Below are 11664 nucleotides of genomic sequence, written 5' to 3'. Positions count from 1 at the left end.
CGAGGTCCCCTTCACGGGTTTGGCGCCCAGTAGGAGCGAACGGACGGCCTCTAATGAAACACTGGGTTGAATGCAAACTTGGGGCTGAATGACTTCATTCACCCCATTGGTTTCAGCGAAAACAAGCGCGCGTCTGAAGAGGAGGAGGTGGCGATGGGGGCGACCGCGACAAGCCAACGCCAGGGTCCCCGAGCGGCCGAGGATGGTGCCGGCGGGCGGTGCTGCGCGGAGGGCCCCGGCGGGCCGAGGCAGCTGCGGCGCAGGCCCTCCTAGGCCGGGCATTGTGACGCGCGCGGACTCCGACTGTGCTGCTGCGCAGGCGGGGGCGGCGTGCGCCAGGGCCCGAGGCCACATCGGCCATGAGGCGGAACCAGCAGCGGCGTCGGCCGCGGCGCGGGTCGGGCCAGTACCTCGGGGCGGAGCCCGGGTGGCGCGTCTCCCCGAGCGACCGAGGCGCGGCCAGCACCAGCAAGGGCCGCAAGAAGGCGGCCGCCACCTCGTGCTGCAGCTTGTCGGGCGCCGAGACCCCGCGCAGGATGGCGCGGCGACGCAGCAGCCCCGGCCGCCTCTCCCCGCCGCGGCCCTTCCCGGACGCCTACAGCTCGGAGCCCGAGGCGGCGGGCGGCGAGGGCGGCCTGCGGCGACACCTCCTGGCGCAAGCGTACCGCGACGAGGGAGGCCTGCTGCTGCCCCCGGCGCCACCGCGCAAGGGCAAGGGCTGCTCGACGGCGCCGCGCGGCAAACGGCCCGCCGCGTCCGCCTCTTGCGCGTCCCCTCTGCGCCTGTCAGCCTGGCAGCAGCAGCACCTAGCGCCAGCGGGGGAAGGCTGCGCCACGCCGTGCACCACCTCGTGCACCACGCTCTACGGCGGGGAATTCCCCGGGCACCCCGATCTCCCCGCGCGCTCCCCGGTGGGCAGGTGCACCCGCGTGGAAGAGCTGCTCCGCGACGACCAGTGGGCCAGCCCGGTGCCTCGGCCCTTGGAGTACGGCACGGATCTCCCCACCGACGCCAGCAAGCCTCCCTCCATCTGCCCCTCTTCCTTCTCCTTCGCCCAGTTCGACAGCAAGGCCTCCCCTCGCCTGGAGAAGAAGGAGCTCCCCAGGAGGGACTGGCAGGAGCCCTGCGACAGCAGCCACAGCCTGGCAGACCTCATACACTGTTTGGCAAGGCCGTGTGACGACGAGGAGCCTCAGCCCTACCTGCCCCGCGACCCCAGCGCCCACCTGCACCAGCACCTCCTAGGCCGCAAGCCCCGCCGCAAGCCCCGCAAGGGAGACCCGCAGGTCAGCTTGCAGGACCTGACAGACAAAAGGTACGAGGACCTGATCCCCGAAAGGGACAAGAAGATCGCGGCCCTCATGCTCGCCAGGCACCAGGAGGAGGAAGAGATGAAGGACCGTCAGCTTCAGGTTTCCGACGCCTGGGATAAGATGAGGAGGAAGGAGAAGCAGCACAAAGCCAGGGCAGAGAAGGAGAGGCAGTACCAGTTGGTTGACAGCCTGGACCAGTGGCAGAGGGACCGCGATCAACGGAAAGCCAAGCTCAGGCTAGAGGAGCAGCAGCTGTTGGCAGCCAGGGAGAGGGACGTGATGCTTCGTGACAAGAAGTGGAAGAAGCTGGCCAAAGAGCAGGAGTGCAGGCGGAGGGAGAAGCTGGAGAGTGCTCGGCTTCAAGCAGAGTATCGGAAACGGTGCCAGGAAAAGCAGCTCTGGGACAAAAGGTTAAGTGATAGGCGTACCAAAGAGCAGAACTCCGCTTTGTACAAGGAAAGGATGCTGCAGGCCCTGGAGAAGAAGCTGATAAAGGATTTGGAAAGGAAGAGGAGGAAAATAGATATGAATGACTACAAGCAGGCCAAGCACATGAACGCTAAGGACCAGGTGGAAGATCGGGTCAAAGCCGATGAGCTGTACAAGAGGCTGTGTATTGAACAAAAGCTTCAGAGGTCCCAGGAAATCCTGGAGCAGCTGCTTGAAGAAAGGAACAGGGAACTGAAGGAGAGGACTTTAAAGGAAGAAGAGCAGGGCTTGATAGCCAAGGTAAGGGCCAAAGAGACGGAAGAGGAGAAGAGGAGGCGCAAGGAGATGTTGCTGCAGATAGCTGAGATGAAGATCCAGCAGGCCAGAGAAATCATGTCCAAAAATATCCGAGACAGATCGCAGCGTGTGAGAGAGCTGAACTGTATGAAAGAACGGAACCACCATTTTCGCAAACAGAAGCTTGATTATGACGAAAAATGTCACCTACGGGAAATGCAAGAAGCTTTAAGAAGGAAAGCTCAGAAAAGCAATCAGATTCTAAGGAACAAGGACGCAGCTATCGACGAGTCTAGGAGAATAGCCAAAGCATCTTATGACCTTAGAGAAAAAGTGAGAGACCTGATAAATCGCAATTCATTCGACCAGATGGCTTTAGATGCACAACGTAATGCAAGCCTCCTTAGAGGCCTGTAATGAAGTTTAAGGAAACATTCCAGACTGTGTTGTGTCAAAAAAAGATGGTTGTAATGCGTTCACTCTGCATTGCTGTACACTAAAGTGATTTGAGCCTTAATTACTGTTTGACTCATAAGTGTTTGGTTTACAGACATTTACAGTTTATACTAAAAATCTATCACTTGCATTTGTGATTTGATCATGAAGAGAAAGAATTGAACTTTGGCCCTGTGCTACTCTTTACGGGATGTGGCCTTGGTTTAATGCTAGGCACTTTGAACTGAGTATTCTTGAAACAAATTATGATTTTGCAAAAATCTATTTTACAATGAATATCTGATGTGTTCACAAATTATGGAGTTTACACAATTTGTGAATGGTTAATGACACATACTTCATTTCAAAGTATGCAGCAGTTCATCATACATCAATAATAGAATCATATTTAAAGATATTCCAATAATTTATTATCTAAAGAAAGGGACCCAGGTGGTGCTGTGGTTAAACCACTGAGCCTAGAGCTTGCTGATCAGAAGGTCGGCGGTTCGAATCCCTGTGACGGGGTGAGCTCCCGTTGCTTGGTCCCAGCTCCTGCCAACCTAGCAGTTCGAAAGCACGTCAAAATGCAAGTAGATAAATAAGAACCGCTACAGCGGGAAGGTAAACGGCGTTTCCATGTGCTGCTCTGGTTTGCCAGAAGCGGCTTTGTCATGCTGGCCACATGACCTGGAAGCTATACACCGGCTCCCTCGGCCAATAATGCGAGATGAGCGCACAACCCCAGAGTCAGTCACGACTGGACCTAATGGTCAGGGGTCCCTTTACCTTTACCTTTAAAGAAATACTATTTTAATAGCTAAATAACCTAAGCAGTTGCCTGCAATCTGCACAGTCAGCCATTTACACTAGTCCCATTTATTTCGGCTGAGCACATGTGCTTATCACTGCACGCACAATGACCGTAGTTTGGCAAACATATGAATATATTGTTTTAACATATGGCTATGATGGCTCTGTCAAGTTTGTAATGTAGTGAATTAGAAACTTATTCATGAAGGAAACTGCAGGAACACAAACTGTATAATTTATTAAGTATTCTTAAAATAAAGCTTGATCAGTATATTTCCATATTTTGAAAAGTAGGAATTGTATTACTTCATGTTCAATAACAGTGACTAAGTTGCGGGGGAATGTGGAGATGATTCCACTGTCATATCCAACTTGGCTTGAATTTGTAAGGCAGAAGTGAGAGAAAGGGGAATACCCTACATTTCTATATACATTTTTCTGCTTTAAAAAACTTCTCTCTCCCATTGAAATCAGTGGGAAGGAATGGGGAGGGAGAGATTTAGTCATGCACAAGAGTATAACTAAAGAGCTACCTGGAAACCAGGAGGATTTGGAATCTTGGATCCAAACTGCTTCCCAAATCATTCCCCTTTGATCTCCTCCGACCTGGAGCTCTGATGTTTGTTGGGGCAGGATTGCGGAGGATTGAGTTTCTGATATCAGATTTCTCTATCTTAACATCAGAGTTATAAATGTCACCTATCCTAAGTCCTAGTCTAGGATGTCCTTCCAGGAAACTATCATTACATCATTCATGTTCTGGGTTGATCTGTGATCTGAAACAATATACAATTATAAGTATGGTAATTTAATTACCCTTCTTCGTGTAATTAAAAAATTAATAAGCATGTGTGTTATTTGATAGGTTGGTTGGAGAGAATAAAATGACAGAACTTGAGGAACAATAACTTCACTTCTATTGCCACGAGTGCCCAAAACATTCAAGATTCACACATCTGATACTTGACTGAGCACTTGGAGCCCAAGGTTTGGACTTGTATCCAGACAGTACAACAAACAGGACCACATGGCTTCCTTTCCTCTTCCATATAAGTTCTAAATCTGGCCTTTATGCAGACCAAGCAGACCCCACTACCATCACATGGGCCAATCTTGGCCCAATCACTTTTGTCTCCACCCTGGCTGACGTGAATGGCAGGACTGTTGATATTACCCTGGCCCTGCCGGGAGCTGACCAAAGTTTGGATTTCACAGTACAGTATATACCTAAGACACCCTGGAAAGTTTAAGAACTGGTGTATAACTGAAATAAATGTTCTCCACTTTGGTGCTGCAATCTCACTGCCACCACACTTTAATCGTAGAAAAGTTGATATGCTTATATTTGGGTATAGGAAAGGCTACTTTTTGCATAACACATAGCTCACAATATTTCTTTTGAGGGGAGTAGATGCTTCTCTCTGAAAAAATAAGATTCCTCACCAGAATGTAGCACTTCTAAAATGGGCCAGATTGTAGCACTTCTAAAATGGACCAGAGGAGGGCACTAAAGAGTTGCACAAAGATTTCTCATCTGGAAAGAGCTGTTAAAATAGGTTTTGGAGCTGGAATCGTTTTACATATTGGCCTTATCATGTATACATGACAAGTGCAAACCTCTCATTCAGAAGCAAGTCCCAACTCGTTTAATGGCGCATACTCTAAAGCAGTGTGTGTTTTTCTGGGGGGTACGCATACCCCTAAATATTTTGTGAATCTTGTTTCGCCTCATTGAGGAGCAGTATTTTAATATGAGTAGGAAAATGAGAACACCCCTAAACATTTTTAAGGGGAAAAAAGCACTGCTAGTCTAAAGTGTCCTTATGGGCTTGGTCTAATCAAGGTAAATTTGAAAATCCCATTGATCCTAACTGAAGAGTTAAGCAAATGTTTGACTGTTATCTGTTGGAATCAATGGGATGCATAAGTCTCTTGTATATTTGTAAAATTTGTATCTTGCCTTTCCACCAGATGGTGCTCATTTAACTGCTCAGATCATGCCTTATCTGCTTTAAATGCTGGATCCATTGCACATGTTCTCTATCGGCTACTACAGCTTTCCCTTGCATGTTGAGTCTGTCTGTCTGCCATTAAAGGCCAGTTAACAGTTACTAGACCTCCGATAAGCTATTAGCAGCACAGAGAGAGGACATTCTGTTTGTGTCACAGAGTACTTTTAGAGGTCACTTGCTCATTTCTGCTTTTAAATGGTTCCTGCTATCAACTGTCATTACATCAGGTTTGACCTGAAATAAAGTTACAAGAAGTGAAATGTGCAGATATCTCAGCTCTTCAAGAACTTCCCCAGCAATTTCAAGAATCCATATGAAATCTCTGAGTGAAATTGGGGTCACGGGGACTGTGTCATCTGCGTGCTGATGATAGTGCTTTTTCCATCATCTGTTTATCTAAGGGCAATGGTACTGGCTGTGAACATCTATCTCTACACTATAACGAATGGGTGGCGGTGATGGGTGGGCTGTTTGATGTATGGAAGATGGGACTGGCTGTTCTAGATTGGGATGAGGAAAAGCCACACTCCCTCAGAGCTGGTGTTTGCCACAGTCCTCGCTTGAGTTGACTACTGCAATGTGCACTATGTGAGACGCCCCTTGAACACTGTCCAGAAACTTCAGCTGATTCTTTACCAGGTTGCTTGCCTTGCCATATTATATACTCAGAGAGTGGTCTCTCAGTGCCAAAGGGTAGATTTTATATTAAATATGGGTATGTGGTTTCCTTTTAAAATATATATATATTATAAACTGTGATTTACAATGGAAGACGAGAGGCAGAGGGTCGCTGAATTTTTGTGTCGTACAAGGCAATGCTGAAATTTGAGATCCACCACTGACCACAGTCACAGCAGACTGACTTAGCACAAACCTATGTTAGTGACCCAGGTGGTGCTGTGGTTAAACCACTGAGCCTAGGGCTTGCTGATCAAGAAGGTCGGTGGTTCGAATCCCTGTGACAGGGTGAGCTCCCATTGCTTGGTCCCAGCTCCTGCCAACCTAGCAGTTCAAAAGCACGTCAAAATGCCTATTAAAGAATGGATAGAAAAAAACCTATGGGAAATCACTGCTATGGTTTAATTGAAGAACTGAATCGGATTTAAAGAAAAAAACCAAAGGTATGTCGCAATAATAGTGCACGAGTGTTGGATTTATGCAGGGCTTGTAGGATTCTAGTGATTGTACTTATTCCACTGGGCTCCTTTGGGAGGATGAACAGGATATTATTATTCAGATAACTCGTATCAGGTCCAGTGAGCATGGCCAATGGTGAGGGATGATGTCCACAACGTCTAGAGGGCAATGTGTTGTCTACCCCTTAAGAAAGGAGTGTTGTATTGGGTGTTTCGTTCCCCTTACTCCTCACAACCTGTTCATTCCTAAATACACAAATTATAAAAAATTAAAAACCAAAACAACAAAAATCTGTAAGAGTCTCATGATCTCTCAAAGAACGCAGAACCTACCACTGCTCAGGAAATGTGGAGAAAAATGTCATATTTATGTGGAGATAAGGCATCAAAAGCCTTATTTGACTGGGAGCTCTAGCAGGACTAGAAACGAGTGTTACTTGTATATTTGGTTAACACCAACTAGTTTACAAATGATCCCTTTGCTCACTTTTTATTTTCTGTTGCTTGCTCATGGTATTCCTACAGAAACGTTTAAGAAAGTAATGAAACTAATATCCCTTATTTATTCCTTGGATTCTCTTCCAATAAATTATATTGGGGAATTGTGAAGACATTGCTTCCCAACATTTCTCTGTCTCGTTCCCCACTCTGAAGCCTTCTTGTGTAAATCTAGAATATGATGTTTCCAACTTGGTTTTCTTTATTACCATGCAGACGATATTCAACTATTCTTCCCCTCACCAGAAAAGAAGTCTGGGGAACCAGTGTTTTTTCCGCCAGGCTTTCTTCTTAACTTAAAAAACAAAACAAAAAAACCCACCTCTCACAAGCTGAAGTCTGTTTTGCGTTGTTAGGCCAAGCCATCGTCTGATGGTGATGTAATGGAGAAGATCCACGATAACTGGCTGCAGCCAAACTGGTCATGTTTTGTCCACACATGGCACAGCAGTCGGTTTACAACACTGTCACACTGAAGCTAAATCTGTCCTTACAAAAGACGGCTAAAGGAAAAGCATTCACAGCCTAACAAAGCACCAGCCGAGCATGAAAGCAAAGGAAATCTTGCATTCAGTAGAGAGACAGTTGCCAGCTCTTTCAGTTAGGCTGGTGACGATGCCGTGTAGTAACAGAAGGCGACAATTTTTTCTGCTCCTTGTGATATACAAGCTGGATCTTCAGGTGGGAGACAGATGAAGGTAGCTGAGGGAAACATTTCTGTGATATGTTGTTTTTAGGGACTTGGCTGCTGAAGCCCTCAGAAGACACTGCTTTTTCAAACGGCAGAGCACTGTGGGTTGGATCCAAAGAACAAGCGCAGAAGGAAATTAGCTGGTAGTGCCATTCCACAAATTGCTTGCACAGGAACTGGCATAATATTGGCCATTGGCTTTAAGAACGTAGCTATAATAGCCAGTTCTACTCACTTGCTTTACTTATTCCAGTATTTCTTCAAAGAGCTCAGAATAACATACATCTTCTTTTTGCCCCTCAGAATTTGCTGATTGAGGCAGCTGCCCCACTCTGCCAGCTTTTGCTGATTACTGAATAGGAGCAGAAAGCAGCAAGAAATGGCAGAAATTAATTAACTCAGATATTTCCAAAGCCTGTTTTTGCATGTCTTTGGATCATGGAAACATTTGCACAAACCATATATTCCTATCAGTGCTATTTTTCTAGAAAAAGAGGTGCCAGAACTCGCCATGAATGCCTCCCTCGTTCTCTTAGAATGGCAATGGCGCCCACTTGAGAGGTGTCAGAACTGAGTTCTGGCTGGGAAAAAAGCCCTGATTCCAAACAGAGAAAACAAAGACTATGTACACATTACTATTTACTCCAGGTCTGGTGGTCACCCACCACTAGTGTTTGAAGGGGCAGGGCCGTCTTAAGCATATCTGGCGCCCTGGTGCGATGATCCCTCCGGCGCCCCCACGCCCCGTTTCCCAGTGTTGCACGGCTGCCACAGGCTCAGCAGCACGGCGCCCCCTGGCGGCCTGGCACCCAGCCTTGCCGTAGGGCCGGCCCTGTGAAGGGGTGCAGATGACCCATCAGTATCCTGTCGCTTTTTGAGAAATATTTCTGTTTGGTCCTGTTTGCCTCAAACCAGCTTCCATCATTAGGAAATGGAAGCTGCATACGCCCATAGACAGTGCTGGAACTTTTGGGTGAGATTTGCTACCTATAAATGAGAATCCTGTAATGAAAGTTGAGTGCCTCATCCCCAGCACACAGAGGAGAGCGATCCATCTAATTTCTCTTCCTTACAAGTTGCCAGAGGGGTTACTACAGTTCAGGCAGGCTCATTAAAGGCAGTGCCAAAGTGTTGAGAATGGATGGACGCGGATTCAATGAAAAGGAGCCTGAAAGCCTATTCTACACAATCCAATTGTTACTAAGCTCCTACCTAACAAAGGGTTGTATTGTTTGAGGAGTGATTTCTGCCAGGGTGGGAAAAAGCCTTGAAATGTAGTGCCAAATATATTTTAAAAGGGAATATTGTACAGTATATGACCCAATGAACCATGGCTCTCTCTTTCTCATATAGACACATTGGATAATAAAACATGAATGTTTCAGAGAGAGAGAGATTCTTCTTTCTAACCTTTGAACTAGCTCTATTCCTACCCACCTCCCACCCTCCCAATTTTCTGTTTCAGGAAAAAGAGCAGAACACTATGATTCCCATTTCTTCCTTCTCTATAATTTCTGAAGTGTGACCCACAAATCCCAAATAGCTATGAAACGCATGGCTCATTTTGCATATTAATGGCCGTAGATAAATATACAGACAAAGGGGCTTCTTCACACAGTGCTTAGTTAAATTATGATTTTTGTTCTCATGGGAGGCACCAACTTGAATGGCTTTAAAAGAGGATTAGACAAATTCGTGGAGGGTAAGTTATCAATGGCTACTAACCAAAATGGCTACGTTATGCCTGCACTGTTAGAGACAAGCACGTCTCTTAATATTAATTGCTAGGAGGCACAAGAGAGTGTGTGTTGTTACTGTAAAATCTCTGGCTAATCTAGTGCAATAGTATCTCAGAGATCTTACTGGGAGGTCCTGACCAACCTCCTGTTCAACACTGTCAAACTTGGTCAGTGCTTGAATTGGAGACCAATGTACATCACTACAAACCTTTTAAGTACAATAAACATACGCATACAGTTTCCTTGTGTCCTTGTAACATGGCTCATAGCTCCGTGGAATCAAGTTGTTTTGATCTTTATGGTGGGTGGGTGGAGATTTTGTTACAGTTTTCCTCAGGGTACACAAACATCACAATGGAAGCTTATGAAGCTATAAGTAAATAGCTAATGGCATAAAATGACAACTAATTCTCCCAATAATCTACATCAGTCTTCAAATCACTGGGTTGTGAACGTAACTTGAATGCTTTTCTGTGCTTATGTTTTGAAACTTGGAAACGTGCAGTGTTTGTCACAGTGGCCTGGGTGGGCTACTTCAGAGAAACGACTCCACACAGCTCCGCATTTTATTGTTTTATTGGTGCTGTGTATTTACAGTGCTAAAAGCTATTTACAGAGATTAACACATCTTATCGGTCTTCTTCAGAACCTCCGAATGGAGGTTGGCGCGTTTTTCTCCAGCATAAAAGCTTGGGGAGACCCAGCCTCTTCCCCCGACGTTTCTTGCGCAATTCCGGAGTAGGTGGGATTGGCCTTCCCCCCTTGCTCCCCCCTTCCTGTCCCTCCTTGGGCAGTGGCTCTGCTACCTTGCCTGAGCCTCGGACACCACTTCCTGTTTCTCCACTTGAGTCGGAACTCTCCCTGCTTTCCCCAGTGCTCGGAGATGGGCTGGAGCTCAAGATGGGAGGGACCTCCCGATATCCCCTGTCCCTCACAGTTTGGTATGGCTTCTTCCCTTTCTCTCACCAGTGAAGCCAAGCCAAAATTGATTGTTAGCAACAGTAATTATTTCTTAATAGGAATAATGAAAAAAGACACACCTAACTAACTCTGGCTTCATGCCTACCATAGAGCCTCCATTATTTGGATGAGATGGAGTGCCTAGTTCCATTTCAGTTAGATTTCATGTCTGGGTTTGGCTTTGAAACCGCTTTGGTCACTCTGACAGATGGCCTATGCTGGAAGAGAGACAGGGGAAATCATAGAGTTGAAGGACTCTTTGTAGGCTATCCTGCCCAGCCTCTACTTGATGCAAACAATCCAGCACCAAGCCATCCCCAGGAAATGACTCATCAAGTGTTTGCTCGAATACCACCAGAGAGGAAGTTCCCACAGCCCTTATTGGTACTGTATTTGGTTCAAGCTTCTCTTATGGTCAAATTTTCTGTCTTGCTGATTCTTCTGGATTGTTCAGCAGCTTCGAAGACCATCGGCCATGGAACTTTCTAGACAGGCTGGGCTGATTAAGGATTGGAAGTGCTGCCCTATGTATCAATTAAATAATCTATTGCGTTATAATGAAAGTTATTTATTTCAAAGCCTTTGCACATAATTCTAAACCAAATTTAAATGTTAAGCATCATTAAAGTTGAGGCATCTAGCAATCACTTAAATCTTGGTTTATTACATCATAAATTCGTGGAAAGCACTATCCAGAACAGCCAGGCCTTGAGAGTGGTTTGAAATCTTTTCCCTGCTCTTCACTCCTGTCTTTGTAGCTTTGGGGCACTGCCAACTCATGCAGTTACTGAAGATGTGATAATCACAAATGTATATTCTGACATGTTTCTAAGAAAATAAAGTGTGTGTAGTGTGTGTATATATACATATATATGAAGAGTATACTCCCTGGAAAAGACCCTGGTGTTGGGAAAGATTGAGGGCACAAGGAGAAGGTGACGACAGAGGATGAAATGGTTGGACAATGTTCTCAACCACCAACATGAGTCTGACCAAACTGCAGGAGGCAGTGGAAGACAGGAGTGCCTGGCGTGCTCTGGTCCATGGGGTCACGAAGAGTCGGACACGACTAAACGACTAATCAACAATATATATATATATATATATATATATATATATATATATATATATATTTGCTTGTGTGACCTACTTCAAAATATATTTGTCATTAACAATGTTTTCTTCTTCTTTTAAAAAATGAAACCGTACCGTCAAGGACGTATGTAGAGGGACATGTTTGCAATGACTGTGAACAGTCGATGGAACACTTTTATCTTCTATTGTGTCACTTTTCCTCCCTGCCAAGCTAGGAAATTGCTGCCAGGAGGCTTCAAGAAGCCA

At 46.1% G+C, this 11664-nt stretch overlaps 1 protein-coding gene across 1 annotated transcript; it reads left to right on the top strand.

The window, feature by feature from the left end:
- Nucleotides 1–248: 248 nt before the first annotated feature.
- Nucleotides 249–3568, top strand: CCDC185 (coiled-coil domain containing 185). The gene has a single exon (XM_035110701.3). It carries the CDS (start codon nt 360–362, stop codon nt 2454–2456), a length of 2097 nt encoding a protein of 698 aa, XP_034966592.3. The 5' UTR covers nt 249–359; the 3' UTR covers nt 2457–3568.
- Nucleotides 3569–11664: the final 8096 nt, after the last annotated feature.

This window comes from Zootoca vivipara, chromosome 3 (assembly GCF_965207765.1).
Source record: "Zootoca vivipara chromosome 3, rZooViv2.hap1.1, whole genome shotgun sequence".
NCBI classification, from domain to species: Eukaryota; Metazoa; Chordata; class Lepidosauria; order Squamata; family Lacertidae; genus Zootoca; species Zootoca vivipara.
Note: the sequence above shows the minus strand (reverse complement) of the source record. Positions and strands in the feature narration are given on the sequence as shown.

Excerpts from the sequence above, each read along its gene's own strand:
- CCDC185 (XM_035110701.3), top strand. The coding sequence starts at position 360 with ATGAGGCGGAACCAGCAGCGGCGTCGGCCGCGGCGCGGGTCGGGCCAG.